Genomic DNA, 22,902 nt, shown 5'->3' with positions numbered 1-22,902 from the left:
AGTTTTACAGCCAAGTATGCTTCTTCTGTTTCTTCTGTGTTGCTTTGCTTGTGGAGCAATGCTAAAGCCTTGGGGCGGGATAGCAGAGATCCGTGAGCTCCTGGGGAGGCTAAGAAGTGGTCCATGTGAGACAAAAGGGAGAAATGGACATCAAGGCATTATCTAGGGGAGAAGGGCATGAGGTTTTGCGAAATTGCTCAGTGGGCATCACTGAGTCACAGCTTGTCCATGTGTGGGAAGAAACAGAAACGGAAGAGGAGGCAAAAGGACGGGGAAACAGATGGGTTGCCTACCTAGGTGCTGGGGTTAACACAAAGATTCTGAAATGGCTTGATGAGAAGGTGGCACATAGATTGGCACCAGCAGGTCAAATCTCAGACACGTCATGGGTAGATAGGAGGAGAAATGCACAACTTGGGGTTCCATGGCCAGACTTGCCACTGTTTCTTTGGCCATAGACTTTGGTAGACATCCTCTTTTTCCAGACATGTCCTTTTTTTTTAACCTTGTGTCCTGGAAAAGAACTTAAATGTCCTCATTTTCCCTGTGAGCAGGCCCCTGCAGACAGCGCATAGCCTTCTTGTAATTAATAATTAAAAAATTATATACAATAAATTATATGTAATTTAGGGCGCAGTCCTAACCCGCGCTGGAGCAGGCAAGCCAGGAGGCTTGCGCTGAATCCAACGTGGGATTGCAGTGAGCAGTGGCTCAGCCATGGGCAAGGGGAAGCTTTTCCCCTTACCTGTGGGTAAGGGCTGCCCGCCTCTATGGGTCTCCTCAGACCTGTGCCACCTCCGGAGGTGGCGCAAGTCCAAGGAGAGTAGAGCGGCTTGAAGCCGCTCCGCTTGCCCCAGGGATGGGGGTTGGGATCCGGCATAACCGCTGGGTCCCAGCCCCACCCCCGGCTCCCTGCGCACCCATCCCCGGGCCTGCCGTCCCCCCACCCAGTAACGCCCCCTCCCGCTCCCTCCCCACGCCCCCCATGCCTACCTTGCCGCTTATGTCAGCGCGCTTACGCTGACACAAGTGGCAGCGCGGGAGCCGGAGCAGAGGCTTCTGCCTCCATCCGCTTGTTGGCACATCTGAACGTGCTGATGCAGCTCCTGCCTGAGGAGGCGCAAACGTGCTTTATGGCACATTTGCGACGCTCCAGGGCATAACTGCCGGCATACCGGCATAACTGCTGGTTAGGATTGTGCCCTAACCAACTTTCCAGCACTGGCATAGCTGTGCCAGTGGGGCATGTGCTGCATCCTGCAGTTGGGGGGGCAGTCACGGAAGCCTCTTCAAGGTGGAGCAATGTTTGTTCCCTTACCTCAGAGTTGCATTGCCCTTATGTCAGTGCTGGAAAATTGGTTAGGATTGTGGCCTTAGGACACAGAAGTAAGTCCTAGTTTGTTCAATGGGGCTTACTGTCAGGAAAGTGTGGTTAGGATTGCACCATAGTTTTAAATATAATAATACCTAAGCACTATAGTTTTAAAATTAACAACATTAAATCAATATATGAGTGTTTTCAGCTTTTATTTTGGGCTGCCTTGTCCTTTTTTGCAGTTATGACAAGTGGTCACACTGGGTAGGATGTGCTCCTCCTGGACCATCCTGTTGTTTGGAAGTGGTTCTCAGTGGCTTGACAGCACCCATCCCTTTGGAGGTGGTCCTGGCTTATGGTGCCACGCCTTGGGAAAGGTTCAGACTCTGCCCTTCCTCTGGCTTAGGAGGCTTGATTAGCACAGTGCTCTGGTTGAAATGTCAGTGAGATTGCTGAGGGTGCCAGGTCTCAGAGGTTCTCTTTTGTGACCACAGATGGTCCTGCTTATACTCAAGAAGTTCCCAGGACGGTGGCATTGTCTTGCAAGTCTGAGTAGGACAAGGTGCAACCACATGCGAAATTTTTTAGAGGCTTCCCCAAATCGGACTGGGGTGGGGGTTGCTCCAAAGAACCAGTTTTAGCCTTTTATTAAAGGCTTGTGGGAGTAGTGCTCCCTGGACTCCATTTTACTCAAGGGCACAAGTCTGATCTGGGCCACGTCTTCACTTTGCACATGCCCAAAGCCATGTACATGTGTGCACATGCTTGTCAGGCAACACACCAATCATCCCAGATGAACTTTTTCAGTTTTTATTTTGATCCATCTCAAGACTTCAGTATGTCATGCTGACCCAATTTCTTCTGTGCTTCCTGCAGATAAGCCTAAGCATTTCTTGTCTGTCTTACTAAAAGCTTTCAGAACAAGCATGAACGGTTTACACAGTGTCTACAAGGATCTCTGTTGCACCATTAGGAGTTTTGTCTCCTAAATCTATTGACTGCCTCCAGCCTGGAGCACCAAAATACAGGCAGGTTCAAAGGAGGGCAGCAAAGGTCTACAGGCCAAGTCCTCGAGGAATGGTGAAAAGGGCTTGATGTGCTTAGTATGGAAAAGAGAAAACCAAGGAAAGATATGATTGCTGTCTTCAGATATCTGAAGAGCTGTCATGTGGAAAAAGGGGAGTGCTTACTTGAAGTGGTTCCTGAGTCAGGACTAGAATCAGTGGGTTGAAACTACAGGGAAGTCTATTTAGGCTACACACAAGGGTGAATTTTCTGGCTGTAATGGGTTGTCCTACCCTGGAACAGCCTGCCTCATACAGTTCTTGGCTCTCCTTCAGTGGAGGGTTGTTGGCCATTTGTCAAGGTTGCTGTAGCAGCTGCCAGTATAGAGTAGTATGCTAGATGGAAAAGCCCTCAGGTCCCTTCCAGCTCTAACGTTCTAGGCTTCTAAGTCACTCCTGTGACACTGTGGTGCTAACAGAAGTGTTTCTGCATAGAAGGGGATGAAATTAACCTTTAAGATGCAATGTGCCTACACAGAGGATCACTGGTATTGATGTATTGCAGGGGTTGGCAACATTTGGCCTGTGGGCCATATCCAGCTCGCACCCAAAGTCATCCTGGTTCTGCAAGGGGTGCACCTGGCCTGTAAACTTCCGCCAGCCCCCCCCCCCCCGAATGCTTGCAAGAGGAAGCACCCAAAGACATTTGGTAACCATCGTTCTCTCTGGTGGCTTTTCCATCCACATCTGGGTTGCATTGTCTCCTGGGGGTCGAAAAAAAGATGGGAAAGGGAGGAGGCACATGCAGGGCCTTTTTTCAAGGGGGCTGCGCCATATGTGACCAAGTTCAGATCCTTCCTGGCTTTGATTTCCCAGCTTTGATCCCCACGCCAGAACCTTCATGTTGCTGTTTGCGTCTGGGGCTGATAAAGGCTGGTGGGATCCCTGCAGAGGAAAATGACACGATAAGTCACATGAGAAGATTCATAGCTAAGGAACAAGGATGTCCACCCTCAGCATTCATCTGCCAGCACCCTGCATGTATCTGTGTAGACCCAAGGAAGACAGGGACAAGAGTACTAACTGCACACATGGCTATGGTGTTTCCTATTTGGATGGCACTTGATATTGAAATCCTTATGGTTAGTTGGTAGCAACAGAGCAATATTAATTTCGGCCTAATCCAGAAGTTCCCAAACCAGGGTGCAGTGATTAAGGAGCGGGGGGATGGCAAAGGCAGCAACGTGATTGCCTTGATCGCAAAAGAGGTTTTTTTATTTACCTGTGGCAGTGCCGGCACTCTGGAGGGTCCTGGGAGACTACAGACCCCTTTCAGGGCTCCCCACACCTCCAAACTGTTGTAAATAGTGAAAAAGTCACTTTCCATTTTCATCACCAAACTGGAAGTGGCCATTTTTTCATAATTTACAGGGTCCCTTCAGGTAGAAAAGCAGGGTATAAATAAATTAAATAAATAAATACAAATAAAATAATTTACAGCTGTTTGGAGGTGAGGGGAGCCTTGCAGAGGGTCCTGCAGGCTCCCCAGGCCCTCTGGAGGGCTGGCACTGCCACAGGTTAGTGATGCCTTCGTCATCAACTTGCCTCTTAAGGGGACAGAGATAGGGCTTTGCAGTGGCCAGGAAGAGGGAGATGCTGGTGTGGAGGCCAGTGCAGATGGGCATTGGAGCTCCATGCCAGTTGGACAGAGCCAAAGGCGGTGAGTCTCCTGCCAAGCGATCCAGAAGTGTTCCGGGGAAAGGGGGAGATGGGGAGATGGGGAGGGGGTGAAACAGGGTGGGGGAAGGTTGTGCGAGGGTGAGGTGGGCGAACTGGACCCAGGAGGGACTGGGGATGGCAGCAGAGGCTGCCGCTGAATCCTATCCCCCATCCTGGACCTGAAAACCCAACACTGGCCGGTTGGTACTGCGCTAGCAATTTAGCTGGTGTGAATCTAAGTAGACCCACAGCAGCTGCTGGGGCTCAACACGGGGTAAGGGAACAAATGTTTCCTTATCTCAAGGCAACCTCCAGCTGCCTCCCTCACTGGATACAGCTGCGGCCGTTTCACAGGCAGCCCCATTAGGACTGGGCTGTTAGTTGCTGGCCAGAGCTCTGTATTCCATTTTCCTGCTCCAGCGACTGGGTGTAATTCTGAAATTGCCGATTGTGCGGATTCCAAGGCCCATCACAGCAGTGCCTCTCATGGCTTCCGTGCTGAGAAAGGCGTGCAGGTGGGCGGCTTATTTCTGTATATTTAGCTCTCTATATGTTTAGTGATTCATCCCAGCAACTAAGCTATTGTTTAAATATCCTCCTCGGCTTCTTTTTAAGGAAGAAGAATAAGCAATCAGCAGGCACAATGGGGAACGATGGGAATGAACTTGAGCAGAGAGGAGATCTGACAGATTGCTTTCTCCCCCCCCCCCCCGCTCCCCGCCCTTCCAGGGCTGTGTTGAAACGAAATTTCTGCTGATTTGTTAACATTCAAACCCACAACGGGGTTATGCAGAGTGGAATCACTTTGGAGGCAGGAAAGGAGTGTTGACGGCACAAGAAAACTGTTTTTTCACAAGAGCAAGCCTGCACAGGGTTTAATGGGGGTGGTGGGGACCCAGAAGTGCTAACTCAGCCCATCCAGTCTATGCAAGTGACACACTGTGTCAGGTCTAGAGCTGGGCAGCAGGCATCCTACCCGAGCCTGGCTTTTCCAACCCATGGCCCCTGCAGTCAGTACTTGGAAGCCCTCCTGGAGAAACTCAGGCTGAAAAGAAGCAGGCAGGAGGTGGTTTTATGCTAGCCAGGGAAAAGCAGAAGACCAGGCTCTCTGTGTGAACCCTCGGCCTGGCCACTCCCAAAAACCTGATGTTTACCTGTCTGTTATCAGAGCTGATGTGTTACTTCCCTGTTGTTAGGGCCCTGCAGGGTCAGGCCCCTAAATCATCTGCTGGAGGGGATAGAGGCAAGTATGTAACCCAGGACAGGCCAAATTCAAGGTCCAGATCATCAGACAAAGGCCGGAGGTCATGCAAATAACCAGGCAAGCACAGGAGTCTATGTGGCTGCTCTAGGAATGAGTAGCTCAAGCCAAGGAGCCAAGCCTGAAGCAGCAGTTCTGTAAGGTCAAGCAGTTCCCGACTGGCTCTGCAGATCCCACTGGTCGAGACTTCTCTGGTCATTTTCTAGGTAGCGCTGAATCAGGCTTGCCAGGTTTCCTGATTGAAGCCCCCAGGTGCCTTACACCTATTCCTTGAGCATACACAATCCTGAGTAGATTGATAGGTCAGGTCTCTGCCTCAGAGGCTCAGACTCCCAACTCTAGATCTTCAAGATCTCTGCAACAGGCTTCTCTGATTACCTGTCTGTAGTTTGGTGCGAACAATGCTTCCCAGTCATTGGGAGGATGCAAAAACTGAATGCCACTCCATAACATGACTGCTGTTTGGTTTGGTAGCACTGGGGTTGCTTTCATCACTGCTTTATGAATCTGCTCAAGATGTTTCTTCCACTCTATGCCTTTCCTAGCTTCTTGTCAATTGCTTATTTACACACACAGCCTGATCTAGCCTTTTAATATAGTGTAGGGGCCCACCCCTGGAGGGACCTGGAGCAGGCTTGTTCCACCCCCAGGGAAGCCTCAGATTGGCTAGAGGGGGTGGGGGTTCCAGCACCCTTGTCCTCCTCCCTAGCAGAGCTGCCAAACCTGACCACCTCTCATCCCTGGCCTCCCTGTTTTATGGAGCAAGCCTGCCCCCTTTGGCCCTTCCCTTCCTCCAGGTGGGGCAGAAAAGGCCTTTCCTGTTCCTGGCTTGTTTCCTGCAGTGTTCCTTGTTTGCCCTGCCAGCCCCCTCTGGCTAGTTGGGGTGAGCCAACCTTCTTTGCCCCCTTCAATGGCAGGGAAGCCTCCCCACCCTGGGCATGGGGTGCCTGCTCCAGGGTAAGTTGGGGGTCAGGGCATCTGGGAGGGGCCCGACATATAGTGATGTGCTTCCCTTTTCCTGTAAAGTTGTGGGCAGTCTTTGCAAGGACAATTGGAAGACAGCAGAGCTGACTTACACTGTATGGATTCAGCAAGCACCCCGGGAGTGCAGAAACTAGCACACCGCTCACCATTTTTTAATGGGCTGATAAATGTGTGCGTCCTCATAAGCATGACTGGATTATGAGCTGAGTGGAGCAAAGACTAGCAAGTGAAACCTGCTGCCATCTGCACCTCTGCTTGCCTTAGTCTCTGTCTGTCCAGCTCCTTCATTCATGCCTTGTATAAGCAGGACTATCTGAGGTCTAATGGCTGAGAAGTGAGGCCTGGCAGCTGTTGCTGATGGGACTGGTGAGAGTGAGTAGGAGTCTTCGGCTCCCCTAGTGTCAACAACTGCATCAAGTCTAAACAGGAGACGCTTTTTCTGGAGTCTCGATTGGACACCCACATCACTGCCCCCTCTTGCATGCCATTTCGACCAGAGACAAAGACGTGCTCAAGGAGGCATTGTGGCTTTGGGTCAGTGTCGTGTGAATTGATCCCTTTCAGGCCGAAACCCACATCCCATCCTCCAGAAGGTCAGGCCTGCCTGGGAACAGAGGCTGCTTTTCTGAGTGGCCTTTTCTGCTCTCTTGGGGGCTGGGATTGGCTTTGTTCCATCCGCTTGCTGCACTATTTCCTTTTTAGGCTTGAAAACCCAGGCAGGCAGAGACTGCAGTCTCGAAGGCAGGCTACAGAGCTGTTGTTTGGGAGGCCCGGGCTACACAGTCCAGACCAAGTCTGAAGAATGGAGTTGCAGCTTTCTGCCAGGCCCTTATAGGGGCTGAGAAATGTTCACTGGGTTCCAGAGCTGTTTTCATGTGCCCAAGAACACATGTTTCTTTGAACATGTGGTCCAAAGAAAATGGTGCTGAAGAGAGAGATGTTTCCCACTCAGATGTTCCCCCTTATATGTCTCCTCTGCAAAATAACATGTAGAAAACTTAGCAGAGGATGTGCGTCCCTCATGAGGCTGCTCTTGCACCCCTGGATAGTTGCATGCTCAGAGGCTGACTTTATCTGGATGTCCCAGTCTCCCAGATGGGGGGCTGCCCTTCCTGGGGCCAGGGAAAGAATTCCTTCCTTCTGAAGGTGGATTGGTGGAGCCAATAATGCGGAGGTGTTGCCTGGGAAAGGGTGAGTGAGCTGGTCCTCCAGCCTTGCAATGGGCCCTAAAGGATGTGGCTTCCTTGTGGTGATATCCTCTTGGAAGCTGCTTTGGTGGTCTCCTGGAGCAGCCTCAATCACTCTCTTCCAGCAGCCAGACTTTCAGAGGCCCAGAAGCCACACTGCCTGCTCACATGCAACATCTGCACACTACATGGTGATAGTCCTTTGGGCTGTGGGGTTTTGGCATGCATTGGTTGAGCCGCAAGCAGGAGATGAGACTGGAGCCAAGAGCCCTTCCTTTTTTTGCAAAAGGCGAGGAGGCATGTTGGGAAATCTTTTTAACTTCAGGTGAGGATACACCTTTAGCAACAGGGCCAATCTAGAAGCATCCTCACTGTATTCAGCCAATCCAAAGATTGTTTTGCTTTCAGAGCTCCTGCACTCTGTCTCAGAAAAACAAACGTAAAACAAGAAGCTGACTGTGCACAGCACTGATTGGCAGCTGCTTGTGTAGTCCTCAAGCAGTCTCTCTTTCTTTCCCTCCTGGGTTGTTTGGAACGTCAAAAAATATTTCTTAAAAAAAATAATAAAGCAGGCATTTGTGCAGCACTTTAACAAATAAATATTTGAAGTGTAGACAGGCAAGTGAAGCTGAAGAGGCACGTCTGAGGGCTGTGCTGCCATCTAGTTTGCTAGCATTGCACACCTGCCATTTTGGTGGTGAAACTGGGGGAGAGCTGGGCTTGTACAGCACCTGAAGAATTTGCCACAAGCTGTTTTGTATTATATCTGTCTTCACCTTTCCTCTCTTATCTCACCTTTGTTATTTCCTTACTCTTCCTGCCTTTGCCAGCATCATATCTTTGTGTTGAGCAGCAGCAGAAATCCCTCTGGGCTCATCTGCTCACTAGCACTGAACTGCTTCCAGTTGCTGAAGTCCACAAACCAGCCAGGTCCGAGTTCCTGGCTTTGAATGACGTTAGGGTTTAATCCTCTGACTTGCTGCTCTATTCCAGCTCTTGCAGAACTGGGTTCTTGGTGCTGGGGCAGCCACTGACATTCATCTTGCTGCACTGGTACTTGGTCCATCTTCCTGACATGCTGATGGATGCCCCATCCTGTAAGGAGAAACACGCAGGGCCAACATCCGGGTCTTCTGGTCCCTACAGCAGCCAGCTTGGTAGTGGGACCCTTTGTGTGCAAATTCTCCCCAACTCATCCTTCATGCGTCCCATTCAACAGCCCTGTCCTATCCAGCAACCCTTTTGCTTGTCCTATGCTTGGTGCTCTTTAATAGGGTTGGGGCTTGTCAGGTGGCAGCAGGCCCTCCCCCTTTCCAGCTCTGGATTGCTCCCAAGCAGTGGTCTTCACTTCTGGGTGTGTATTGGCCAGTGCTGGTCACATTGACCTCTGAGGAGGGGAGGGAGTAGGATGTGCCTGCATGGGCTGCTGGGAGAACCCCGTTGGCTGCTGTGGAATGGCAGTGTAAAAGCCCACCTGGAAAATCTAGAATTGTGGGATGATTTTACATTTTATTATGTAGAATTATTGTGCAAGTTGCTCATAATGTTAATAAAATCTAGAGTCGCTGTGCCTTTCTAGATTTTCTGAGTTGTCTTTGAGGTTGCTGTGAGTTCCACAGCAGTCATGGGGTGAATTGATGGGGGGCTAGGGGCACTTGGCATGTGTCTAGCTAACCTGCCCTCTGACGGTAACACTGAAAGCCTTATGATGCTTTTGTAGCACAGTTGCCAAGAGTGTGAGCAATAAACCAGGAAATGCTGAGTTCAGATATGACCTCAAAGGTAAACTCCCACATGATTCTTTCAGAGTAATAGGCTCATACTCTCAACCCCTTCTTCAAGGCTACAATCCTATACACACTTTCCTGGGAGTAAGCCTCACTGAACTCAGTGGGACTTACTTCTGAGTAAACATGCATAAGCTTGTGCTGCAAGTCACTCGGTAGGTAAGATGGCAAATAAAGAGGACGCCTTTTGCTTGTGGCACCCCATCTTCTCCCCATCACTGGGTGCTGTCTCTGTTTTCCTTTTGCCACCTGTGAAGACCATTTTATTTGTCCAGGCTGTCTAGATCTACTAGTTTTCATGAGTTTTAACATTGTAATTTAATGCGCTGCAGTTTTCTTGTTCTAATAACTGATTCTTATTGAATTCTCATGTTTTGAATATTTATTCACCTATTTTGAATAGAGAGAATTTTGTATTCTTCCTTTCCATTTCTGTTGAAATGGTTGCTTGCGATGTAGCAACATTATAGTAAAACCAAAGAAATGCAGTATAAAATCAGGGATTAAGAAAGCAAAGCAGAGGCAGCTAAGAACAAAACTCCAACACCCAAGCAGTTGTGGCAGTTAGATGACAGATATGTGAAAAGCTGGGAGGAAGAGGAAGGTCTTTACCTGTTGGCAAAAAGCCAGCCGGAGGTGTGCCACCCTCTAATCCTATGCATGCTGCTCTGAGAACTTTACTGGTTGAAGAGCAGAGTAAGAAGTGTTCTTGGTAAATAGAAATACACTTAAAAACCCATTTGGAGGACTTTAGGCAGTTCATTGTCCTCTCAGCCTCACCTCTTACATCTTCAGTGTGGAGATAATAACAGGGTTTACTTTTTAGGGATATTGCAAGAATTACTATCAATGAAAGACCTTGTCTACTTGAAAAGTTCCCTGTGCCAGTGCTTTCCAACTGGTGAGACTAGTGGCACTCCTGGTACTTCAAAACAGGGCATGTGGTACTTGGCCCCACTGCCAGACCCAGCCACGCTGGAGCTGAAGGCCACTGGAGGTAAAAAGTAGCAGTGCAGCTGCCTGACCCTTCTAAAGAGCCACCCTTTGGGAAAGGAGGGTGAACAGCAAAGCCCCGCCTTTGGGGCAAACTGCCCCCTCCAGTGCACAGCTGCTCTCTCTGGTGGCAGTCAAGGGAGGGTACTTGAAAAAGTGCTACCTGTGGTGGTACAAAGTCAAGCTTGCAGAAAGGAAGGATGAGAAGCCCTGCCCTGTATGAATGCTTGTATTTTTACATGCCGTTCTTCAACCCATGGGTGAAGAACCCACTGCACACCAGTACTGTAGTCTGACCATTTCTTCTTCTTTTTTTCCTCCCAAAGCCAAGGAGCAACTTGATGGCTTGTTTCTGTTTGTCCTGCACAGGACACTTCCATAACAAGCCCAGATGTTATGTCAATTGCACTGCCAGCCACAGCAACATGCACATGTGTGAGCCTGTGCAGCTTGTAATTTAAGCCATAATTCTGCTTCCATGTTTTGGGCATCCTGCCTGACACCCTGAGTGCGTTCAGCGAGATGAGAAGCTGGTCTTGTTTGCAGGTGGAACAGGTTCGTCTTGCTGTCAGACAGTAGCTCCGACAGGCAGCCCTGAGTCAATGCCTCATAAAAACAAACCGGTTGGGGGACAGACAGAGCAAGAAGCCAAGAGGGGTGCGACGAGCCTGCAAGCCGCTACTTGAGCAGGTTCCTGGCTCATGTACAGCTGCATCGCTATAGGCTTCCTGGTGCTGCAAATGGCCTGGGAGGAACTCAGTACTGGTACCTCCCTGCTGTATTATCAGCCTGTGGAATAAGGCAGCCACCTCTTGCTTCCATCCATGTTCCCTGCATGTTCTTTCAGTGGGATGCCAGACTGGGGGTACACTGGGAAATCCAGAAGAGGGCTTTGCGAGCTCAGAAACTATTCAGGCTTGGCCCATCCAGGAGGCTAACTGAGACAGTTGCCTGAGGTAGCAGATTAGCAGAGGCACCACCCTTGCACTTCCACCTTCCACTCCCTGGCTTGAAAAGTAAAGAGGGGGGCGGAACGGGAGATGAGAGTGGTGCACTAGAGCATCTCCATTTTCCTCTTCTGCTGAACGCTTCTCTTCCTTTTCCAGGCCAGGGTGTGGGAGGAGCAGAGACTGGCACAGCATCAGCTAAAGGGCATCATTTGGCACACTGCCTCTGGTGTCAGGAGAACTTGAGCTAGCCCTGAAACTCTGTGCCAAGTACAGAGATGTTTTCAACACAAGCATTTTATCTCCTATAAATGGTGCGTGCAGGGTGTGTGTGTGTGTGTGTACAAATAGGCTACACACCTGGGCTGGAGGCCAAGTACTAAAGCCTTCCCACTGTGATTTTGGGCAGTTTTGCACATGCCCCCTTCCTATGCTGTTTCTTTAAATACTGTATAGTGGAAAGTGTTGGATGCAGCCTTTTCATCTTTGGGGACCCCTGGGCAGTGCTTATTCTTTGGTTACAGTGAAGTGCCTGGTTGCTGTCACTGCTAAGTGTGGCTGAGGCAAAGCACTGTCTTCAGCTTCCCTGTGCAGTTCTTTTAGTCCTGCTTACAGAGGCAAATTGAGGGTTGGGGTGTGTCCACTTATCTGCTCCACCGGCCTCTGTGAACCTCCTTATTGCAGGATGCTGGTGTCTGCTAACCATGTGTTCCTCTCTTCTGCAGCTGCAGCAGCTTGTCCATCTCCTCCCCCTCATGAAGCCTTCCATCTTGAGCCAAAACCTGCAACGGGTGCAGAGCCTTCAAGGGCAGCCTGAGAAGGAGCAGCAGAAGGTGCTCCCAGAACTTGATGAACAGGTGAGAAGCAGGCCAGGCACATTTGGGCTCTTTTTCAGTGCAGCAAGAAAAGAAGGTCTGCACAGAGAGAGACTGAGGCCCAGTGCAACCCGGTAGGCAACAATCTCTGTTCCAAGTAGTCCAGGTGAACATAATCAAATCAGAGAGTTCAGTTGATCATCTTCCAAAAAACCCTCCTCTGAAGGAGCCTACAGATTCATGTTACCCTAGGATGGTATGGCAAAGAGTTTGAGGAAGGATCATGACTCCATTGCAGTGTGCCTGCCTAGTATGTTGAGGGAACCAAGTTCAATATTAGGCATCTCCAGGCAGTGAGTGCTGTTAAGACCCATCTCTGCCTGGAGAGCCACTGCCAGGTGAGAGTTGGCAGTTCTGAGTCAGATGGAGCAGTGGGCTGACTCAGCACAAGTCAACTTCCTGTGTTCATAAGAACAGCTGGATGAGTGTGGAGCTGCCAGCACTGAGAAGAGCTCCTTCCTCGTTTGAGTGGATTGGTTGTTGTGAAGGAAGTCCAAAGTGCTGCTTGCCCAGCTCGGGGGGCGGGAGCCTGCCTAACAAGCCTAAAGTCAAGAGAGCCTTCTTTGTCAGTTTGCTGAATTGTTCTTAATTGTAGGATATTATTACTCTTCTATTTAACCCTCTCACACCAATCAAGCATTGCCCTCACTCTGAATAGGCTTCCTGGTGGCACAAAGTCAGATCTGTGCTTCCCACACTCACTTGGAGTGGGTAGACAGCATTTCCACCACTTTTCACTGACCTTTCTTGAAAAAAATTCACAAACTCCCCTGAAATGTCTGTCGGTGTAAACATTTTGCCCTGAAGGGGTGATTTTCTTTCAGAAGCACATGCACCAGTAAAACTCAGCCCTATGTAAAGTCACCAGTTGGTTTTCCCAACCCCCTCAGTTAACGGTGCATCGTTCCCCAGTCAAATGTTTTTGGCAGCTTGCAGCGCAGGGCTGGGGCATTCTGGGGGAAAGATCTTCCAACTGTGAGAGGCTTGTTGTGAAGGGGTTTATTTTTATAGGCCTACAAAGAATCTCTTTATTTCTCGCCAGCTTCAGAAGTTTGGAGTGAGGTCCACGTGGCCTTGGAGCTGGGGGACTCTGGCAGGAGGCTTCAAAGGGGGAAAGGTGGGGATCCGAGGAGTTGGGAAGAGCGCTTTTTTATTGCCAACCGTTGGGGCTTGTTTGCATAGGGAAGCGGGGAAGGAGGGAACAGCTCGGCTCTTTTAATTACAGGCTGAGGGTGGAAAGGAAACCAAGGGAAAGCAGAGCAGGCTCTCAACCAGAGCAGAGACAGATCAGTGAGCAGAGGAAGCAACAGGGCATGGAAGCAGCCAGTGCTTGGGAAGGACAGCTCAAAGCCATGCTGATGCATGTGTGCATTTGCACATAGCTTTTAGTTGCATTCATGCCTGTCTTTCTGTGCAAGACCAAATTGTGCAGAATCAGGACCCCTACTCACTGGCATCTTCAGTCTGTGCTCCCTAAAATCCTTGGAGAAGTGGGTTGCCCTGGTTTTCCTTTGCTTTCTTCACTAGCCATACTGAAGGCTGAGAATCTATCATGACCTCCCTCCTTCCTCCACTCTTCCAAACAGAGGGCAACAGAAATTTTTAAGAGGGATGTTTCAGCCATGAATTTATGATCTGGCTGATTGCATGAATTGATCTCTAGCGTAAAACTGTCTCATCCATTTCTGCTGTAGTTTTAGTGACTTCTATGCCGAAACAAGAAATGACAACATAGTAGATGAGGTGTGGTTTCCTTTCCGTTCCTAAAAACCATCCATGTGAATTTTACAAACACTGAATGCCTCTCCTGAAAGGCTCCCCTGCCACCTCCCAGCCGCTATATACCCAAGCCTTGGTTCTCATCCTTAGAACGAGAATGATCTCTGCTTGCTGAAGCGGCTTGTGTCCCTGCAAAGATCTTCAGAGTGTGCTGTCAAGAGGCAGATCATTTCTCATGTGTAAATTTTTCCATAACCTCACATCGAAATGTCAGCAGTTCCATGGCCAAACATGCAGCAGACAAACAGGGCACTCACAAGTGACTTTCAGTGGAAGATGAGTGGATGATGATGCACCAGAGGGCGAAGGGCAACTGCCTTGTAGGAGACGGGCCCGTAGCACAGCAGTACAAATGCTGCTCATCTGAGGAGGAATCTCTGCTCTCGTCTTCCTGTGAATGGTGAAGATTTTTCAGCCTTCCTGCTTCACCCAGGGCTCCTGAACCCATAGGAAAAACCCAGGCTAACAAGCTTCTTTAATCAGGGCATTGACTAGGTTGAAATTCTTTGCATACATACATAGCAGCCAGTTCCACTAACCACAGAGTGTACTTCTAAGAAAAGGTGCATAAGATTACTCTGCTCATCCAGCTTCCCATGGAAACCTCTCTGTGTGCACGTGTTAGGCTTCTTTGTTCAAGTGGGCTCTTCAAATAATTCCATGGCACACTCCATGGCCTTGTTCCTCCCTGCTCTCCTGCCCTACAGCTCTGCCTGTGACCTTCGCTCTTCAAGCACCATCACCCTCACCCCCCAAAGGTCTCTGGCTTTCTCAAACAATCCTGTCCTTTCTCCCTTGCTGCCTCTTGCAGTTTAACCTGCTGCCCAGTATGCCTACAGGATGCTTCCTTGCTCGCTTCCTTCAAATTCCCAACACCCCACTTTTTCACATGAAGCCCTTAGCATCACACTTGAGTCCTCTCCCTGCCCCAAGCTTCAGTATGTGTGATGGAAACATTGCATCACCTTTCCCTGTTTACCACACCTCCTCCCTCTCCCTCACCCCATTGTCTCCCTCCTGTCATTGTCTAGAATGCAAGCCCTTTGGGGCGCAGGCCTGTCTTTTCGTTCTGTAGAAAGGGCCATCCACATTGATGTCTCCATATATATATTGCTGCTCAAGAGAGTCAGCCCTTCTGAACATGGACCAAGGAAATACATGTTCAAATTCTCATGCAGTTGACTGGGCAACATTGGGCAAATCACAATCTCTTAGCTTAATCTTCTTTTAAAATGATGCTTTCACGGTAGCTGCGTAGTCTGGAGTTGCCACCCTTCGTTTGCACAATTTTAATGAACAATTCAGACAACATCACCAGCTTGTTGCATCCCAGTATTTCTTCTGCTGGCTTCAGACCTGTCCTGTGATTGTGATGCTTTTTTGCAGTTGCAATCCCAGCCTTTTCTGAGCAGACAGGCAAGATACTATGAAGGGTTTGGGGGGCAACTATGCCCTTAGTTAAAAGCTTCCTGCTTGCAGGTTCTATTTTTTTCTTGCTTCCTACTGAGAGTGGCCTGGGGATCAGTGATGAATACTTCGTTAATTGCTCTTTGCATAACCTCTCTTAAATGACCCTTAATTTCAGTTCCTGTTACTGTTTGGGGATGGTTGGCTACTAATTACTGGTGTTGCAATATTCAATTCAGTACAGATGTATTTGCTCAAAAACACAGGTCACCCCAAAACAAATTTTAAAAAGAGATGCACAGTAACCACCTTTGTAACCTGTAAAAAATAAGAAAGTCAAGGCAAAAGAAAATGATATATGAAAGGTTAGGAAAAAAAATGGTGAAAGCAAACCAGAAATGAAGGCCTCTCTACCCCTACCTGACAGAAACAGGAACTAACTATTCAGAGAGGCTATTCAGGGAGCAATAAGCAGGCTATTTGTCAGTAATCCCATTTCTGCACTCAGCAAGAAGCAATGAAAGGGCTTAGCCTGCAAGCAGGAAGCTTTGCTGAGTGGAACTGACTTCTGAGTAAACAGTGTAGAACACCAGGGAGATGAGAGCTGCTGGATGCATTGCGCTGTTCTCTGCTGTGTGACTCCACCGTTTAAATTCAGCTTCCTGATGGTTGTGGAAAATCAAGGCCTCAACAGTGTGGATATGAAAGAAACCAACCTGTGAGGATGAAATGGACGAACCCCACGTCCGTCCTCTCTCTGAGCACTGCCTCAGGTTCTCTGTCCTTATTGCTTCTAATGACTGCTTGCTGCTCTCTGTTTTTATTTTTATTCCTTTTTTTTTGCTTTTCTTCCTTCCCTGTTACTAGCAAAACCAGAATAAATGATACACAGTAAAATGCATAATCAGATTGCACAATATGAGATAAACCCTGCACTCTTTCTCAGTTTGCATAACATAAGCTGGTTCAGAATTCAGCTTGGCTCAATACAAAGTGTGGATTTTCTGAGTGCAGAATTTCTGAAAAGAGTGTTGAGAGGAGAGCAGGCCCCACTGGCCGAGCAGTTCCAGCTTGGTAGCTCCTGTGTACTTCTCTTTAGTACTCATCTGCACAGGATCTGAGTTGATCAGGGACTTGGCCATGGACACAGATTTGGAGGAAGGGAGCTAATGGGACAAACAGCTGGAAAGGAAGAGCCTTCCCTGGGCTTGGTGGCTGTTTTCCAGTGCTGGGAAGCTCATCAGTTTACCCAGCCTCTGCAGCAGAGTTGGCCTGCCTTGAAAGCAGTAGAAGCCCATGACCCTCATTTTCAGGCAGACAGACCTGGGCAAGGAGCCAGCCACCAGAGTTCAAGAAAAGCAGGTGTGTGGAGTCCCTCTCCATGTTGAGAGGTGCTCAGCACGCCCAGATGTCTTGAGGATGGTCCTTTCTGGGGCTGAGAGAGCTGCTTTCCTTGGGAGAGTGAGGTGGTAGCTCAGTGGTGCAGCTCCTACTTTGTATGCAGAAGGTCCTGATCCCCAGCATCTCTGGTAGGGCAGGGAAAATCTCTTCATTCCTTGCAGCCCTGGAGAGCTACAGCCAGTTGCTATATAGACAATACAAAGCAAGAGGGTCCAAGAGGCTGACTCAGTCGAAGGCAGCTTTCATGTGTTTGGTGGTTTGATGACAAATGTCTGGTGCAGATTTGGAGTTAAGGTATCAATTTGTGGTAGAACCAAGGGGAGGATCGGATGCATCCTTCAGAATAGATGTCTGAACTGCAGGGAGAAGGGATCCAACACGAAATACCCAGCTCGGCAGATCAGTTTCAGTGCTGGCTTTCACAGAGGAAATGGAAAGCAGTGAAAATGTGTCAGAGGCATCTGGGTCTGCCCCCAAGAGAGGGGTCTGAAACTGTGGGCAGCAGCATCTCTTGAAATCTAAGAGGACCTTGCTGAATAATCATGTGTATGAGCACCTGGAAGGAAGCCCCATTAAACACATTGGTACTTACTTATGAGTAAACATCCTTAGCATTGTAATGGAAGATTTCCAGCAGCTAGAGGTAAAGCCTCCAGGCTTCATATTGCTCTTTGCCCCATCCTTCTGGCTAGCAAATCTAAAATAGGCTGTGCTAAACCATGCCAGTATTAGAACTGCTGTGGTGTAGTGGTTAAAGCATTGGATTTACACTAGGCAGACCTGAGTTCAAACCACTGCTCAGGCATGCAACTTACTGGGAGACAAGGGGGCAATCATAACAGTCCTGTAGTGTGGGGAGAGATTCCCTAAGAGCAGAGTGCTGCACAAATCAGTGTTGTCCGGGGCTTCATTTCCTATAAGGCAGGAAACTGTCATTCATTCTTTCCTCTGCTACCATTGATTACAGTGGCTGCCAATCATAGCCAGGACCAAGAGCGCTGTAAGAAAGTGGCTTATTACCATATATCTACCTCACTGGGTTGTTGTGAGGATAAATTGGGTGGGAAGCCATGTACCTGTCCTGAGTTCCTTAAAGAAAGGGAGGATAGAAATGTGAAAATAATAAATGTTTGCAAAATTCTGCTTTACTTGTTGCAGAATAATTATGTATGTACTTAAATGATTTATATCCTCCTTTCCCTCTGAACAAACCAGAGCTTGCAAGGCGGCATAAAACAGAAAAAACAGTAAAATGCCAAATTAATAATAAACTCTAAAGTGCAATAATCATAAAAAGCATATAAAGTATAATACAATTAAGTGTATACAGGTTTTTTTCTGATGCAGACTTTGTTTGTTTAGTTGAAAGTACACATATAGCCCCCTCTGTCTTTCATAGGACAAGCATTCAGATTCAGCCACAGTTACGACCTCTTCGCCACCCGCTCTCCCTTTCAGTTTTATTTGTTCCCCCAAATAGTCACAGTAATGGGAAATGGCATAGCGGGCACCTTAACATACTCCACAGGGGCACAGCTTAGAAAGGCACAGAAAAGCGATCCCATTAACCGGTAATGGAGGAAGCTGTCACAAAACTGTCTAAGATCCAGACAGCTCAGGTAGGTTCTTCTTAATAGTCTCTCATTTGCATACAAAGCTGAGAGCCAAAGTTCAGGCAAGAAGACAGCCTGGCTGTTTTCTCACATAACCACTGGGATTTGTGTCACCTGGTGCAGGAGGCCTGCGCATCACCCCATGCAGTGGGCGGGGCAATGCCCCAGGTGGTGGGTGTGATTATGTGCCATTGCCCCGCCCCCACTGGTTTTTTGGCTGTACCTTTTGTTAGAACACAGATATTTCAATGTGGTTTGTTTCATTGCATTCTGCATTAAATTACGCATTGATTGATATATAACATGATGGTATTATTCCTCCAGACTCTGATTTTAGTGATTTTGAAAGCTTGTAGAATCACACGCACACATACCCATGTCAACTTACTAACAACTTATTGCAGCAGTTCTCAAACTTTTAGCACTGGGACCCACTTTTTAGAATGGCTATCTGTCCAGGACCCATTGGAAGTGATGTCATGGTCAGAAGTGACATCATCAAGCAAATTAAAATAAATAATTATAAATAATTAAATTAAAACAAAAGAAATAATTAAATAAGGGGGAACCAGTCCTGTTCCACCAAATGAATCTACTCTGAAGTAAGTCCTATTGTGGTCAATGGGGCTTACTCTCAGGAAAGTGTGGGAAGGATTGCAACCTGTGAGCCCAATCCTATGCATGTCTACTCTGAAGTAAGTCCCATAGTGGTCAATGGAGCTTACTCTCAGGAAAGTGTGGGTAGGATTGCAGCCTGTGAGCTCAAGCCTATGCATGTCTACTCTGAAGTAAGTCCCATAGTGGTCAATGGAGTTTACTCTGTAGTCTGCCTGCAATAACAACACCCCAAAAAGAATCAGTGAGATTTCCAGCCCTCCCAATGCCCAGTTTAAAGTTATTCTATTTCAGGCATATCAATACAAAGACCCACCTGACTTTGCAAGTGCAAAACAGAAAACTTTCCCCTTACCATTCAAGCCTCTTTTTTGGCCTTTTTAGTGGGGGGGGGGGGGGGAGGCTGCCTTCTGGAACATATGTTGAGCTTCAGTTCCATAGGATCGGGACCATTCTGGTGTCCTCACATTCCCCTTTGCCTGGCCTGACCACCAGCCAAGGCTGTCTGCCTGCTCATGAGTAAACGCGACCGTGAGACTGCTTCGCTTTCCATAGGGCTGGGAGGGAGGGACCTCCTTCTCCCTTTTGTGTTTTTGGGGGCTGCATTCATTGGATCAGGACCATTCTGACGTCCTTGGAGTCCTCTCAGCCTGCCCTGAGTCCTCTCAGTTCTTGCCTGGACTAAGGCAAGTTCGCCTACTTGCGAATAAATGCGGCCACGTGGCTTCGTTTCGGGCTCAATAGACACAGCTGGGAGGGAGGCAGGGCGGGAGGGAGGCAGGACCTCCTCGTGTTTTGGGGGCTGCATTCATTGGATCAGGACCATTGTGATGTCGTTGGATTCCTCTCAGCCTGCCCTTTCTGACGGACTATGGCAATTATGCCTCCTTGCGAGTAAACGTGCAGTACGGCTCACTTGCACTTTCTATAAGGCTCCATGCATTTTTTCTTTCTGGTTTTTTGGCCATAACTTTTGAAGGAAAGGAGCTATTTCAGTTCTGTTTTTTTTTTTTTTTTTTGCATTGAACTCTGCTTGACATTCCGCATCCAACGGTGTATGGCATGATGGTGTAGCTCTGAAAGCCGTGAAGTTAGCACGTCCTCCCCCCAGGGCGCGTCACCCCCCAACATGTCTCCCGGTGCGGCCCACACCCCCCCCCGCACTCCCCTAGTGACACCAGTGCACATAACACACAACTGTTGTGGAAGGAGCCCCCTCATGAAGCAGCATCAGGATCAGAGTTCTCAGGCTGTCCAGATAAGTCACTGACATGACCAGGACAGTGGCCAGGCGGTGATCACACTGGCACAGACTCTTTCATCCAACTGCTTGCTGTTTTTCTACAACACACTTTATTATCCAAAGGCCCAGTAGAACTTCTTGAATTTCATTGCCTTTGTGTCTGTGCACACATTAGTGTGTGCTGATTTTGCCTTGAGTAAATCAGAAAAGGAGGTCAGCAAAAAAGAGACCAGCCACAATAGATCAGTCTTGTTTAGGAGAGAGAATCACTTCTCTGCTCTGTTTTTTTTTCGCCTAAAATGGTGCAGACTTCTCCTGATGTTTCCAAACACCCAATTGTGGGAGCTGCGTTGCGGTTAAGTCATTGGAGGTTCTTAATTGAGAAAGGCAAACTACAGTTTTCCTGCTAACAGTCCAATCCTGAGCTTCCTGGTGCCTGCTGGAACAGTGGTGCCAGAGTACTGTACTGCTATATCCAGCAAGCACTGGGAAGCAGCGGACTTTCATCCCCTTCCCCCAGGGAAAGACCATGTCAGGCCTTTTGGCCCCATATGGAGTTCAGGATACAGAGGAGCCAAAGTCTGCAGATCCTGCCCCAGTTCTTCTCCCATCCTGCCCTCTCCTTGCCCTCATTCTATCCTTCCCCAGAGACTGCACCGCTGCCTGGCAGTTGCACTTAACCTTGACAGCAGCACAGCCTCTTCTTGCTGGCACTGAACCCAGCGTCTGACTGGCGCGGGCCCAGTGCCAACATTCCTTACTTGTCAGGTGGCCTAAATCAAAGTTTTCAAGCTCATTTCATGCAGCAGGCTGAATAGCATTCATGGCCTGCTAAGGGCCAGAAGTGATGTCATTAAGCAGGAACTGACGTGGTGATAACCAGAAATAAGCACTTTTTTCACTTGGGAATTCATTAGCTGCAAATGACAGAAGAGAAAATATGCAAATCTTGAGTCTGATTATTATGTCAAGGCTGCACCAGCACTGTAAATTTAAATAGGATTTAGCCCTTAAGCAGAAGCGGTGCTGCTAAACGGGTGTCTCACATGATCATTGGGCTCTCCCAGCACCTCTGCAGTGTCTCCCTCTCTTGCTCTCTCCTTACCCCATACTGTTCCTCGCCTTCTGAGGCCTCTTTCCATCTCTCCTTCCCAGAAGCAGTGCTGCTGAAAGTGTGGCCTGCATGATACTGGGTGCTCCCAGCACCGCCATTTGAGCAGTGCTGCTTCTGCCAAAGGGTCACTTTGAAGCCCAGCAGCTAAAAGCAGCTGATGGTGGTGCTGGGAGAGCCCAATTATCATGGGAAGGGAGACAGGTAAAGCGCTTCCAAGGGCCTTATCTTGCTCCTGATCCTTATGGGTGACACCCCTGCTCTAGACTCAGTGTGCATCTTTTAAAATTCCATCTGGTAACAGACTCAAAGGATCTGCCTTTTTCCTCCTTCCCCTCGGGACGCTGTTCACTTGGTTACTCATCTTTCTCCACCCCCCCCTTGTATTTATTTCTCTTTCTCTCCTCAGTGGTGGAGTCTTGCTCTGTCTTTGATACCAGCCCCCAGCTACACACAGGGGCCACATGGGTGCTCACCAGTGTTTTGAGGGAGAGGTGGCTTCAAGTGTTGGTCAGATTGAGTGCTGGCTGAGGGCCCATGTGGCTGGGCAGATGCCTGAACCCTCAGTGCTGGTAACAGTGGTAGTGTTCTGTGTGCCTTCAGGCCCCCCATCATGTACTGGTGCTGCTTTGAGCACTCAGATTGTTGTCCATCTTCCCTGCCTTATCAAATGGTAGTGGAAACAGGAGGGTGAGAGGTGGTGATAGTAGTAAGTAGAGAGATCTGGAATGGCTTGAGAGAGAGGGTGATCTGGGCACTGGTCCAGGAGTAGGTGGCTGGGGTAATCAGGGCATGGAATGTTCTGGGGGCTGGCAGGGGAGACTTTTGCACAGGTCTATACTGCGGGGGGGGGGGTGTTCAGTGCCAGACCTTGATCTCAGGCTCCAAGAGGGCTTGGGTGAGGTCTGCCCAGAGGGTTTGTCTTGTGACCTTCCTCAGTAATGTGTTGCCCAGATCCAAGAAGCAGCAGTAGAGTCAGATCAGCCTGCCAGATTCACCTGACTCTCAGGCCAGGCAGGTTCTAGACTGTGGTGCAAGTGTCCCAGCTTGAAATGCCTCCAGTTCCCTGCTTGTGCCTGCAGTCCTGGGCTGGCAGTGTCAGCTCCTGGTATGCATGATCTGGCTGTCTAAAATTTTATTCCCTAGTCTTTTCCCATCAGTGGAAGTCTGAAACACATGTATTGAAATAAATGTGAATTGAAATAAACACATTTATTGAAAACAGCATTTCAGGCAGCTGCCAGGGGCCCAGTGCACTGGCAGGACCCACCACTAACAGTTGCTGGCACTTCTCTTGGCACCTGGCAGCTGGTAGCTTCCCATTTTTTAATGCCCCTGATGTAACACTGGGCAAATGCCCCCTGGTTGTATGTACCCCACAATGCCCTGGTGCGGGACTATATCAGGGCTACTGTACAAATTGTAATGGGGACTGCAAGGGGTCTTAGTGGCCACCTGTCACCTGTCCTGCTAAGGGGCTTGGACCACATGACTTCCAAGGTCTTCCAACGCTAACCAGTCTTGCTGGTTAGGGTGAGATGGGGGCTGGCTGTCATTTCTGCATTGGGCTGAAGGTTCAGCAGGGAAAGCGGCCACTGGAGGACATGTGCTCCTTCCTGCCATTGAGACTGCAGAGAGGTGGGAAGGGGCATGTGTGTTTG

The 22,902-nt window shown here is 48.9% G+C and overlaps 1 protein-coding gene across 1 annotated transcript in view; it reads left to right on the top strand.

Annotated features, from left to right (window-relative positions):
• FAM178B (family with sequence similarity 178 member B) overlaps positions 1-22,902 on the top strand; it is a 61,882-nt gene that overhangs the window by 3,197 nt on the left and 35,783 nt on the right. Inside the window, exon 3 of the mRNA XM_066639646.1 lies at positions 11,923-12,054. Within this exon, the coding sequence (XP_066495743.1) occupies positions 11,923-12,054 (132 nt within the window). The remainder of the gene's footprint in view (positions 1-11,922; positions 12,055-22,902) is intronic.

The sequence above is a fragment of the Tiliqua scincoides genome, chromosome 11 (assembly GCF_035046505.1).
Source record: "Tiliqua scincoides isolate rTilSci1 chromosome 11, rTilSci1.hap2, whole genome shotgun sequence".
Lineage (NCBI taxonomy): Eukaryota > Metazoa > Chordata > Lepidosauria > Squamata > Scincidae > Tiliqua > Tiliqua scincoides.
Note: the sequence above shows the minus strand (reverse complement) of the source record. Positions and strands in the feature narration are given on the sequence as shown.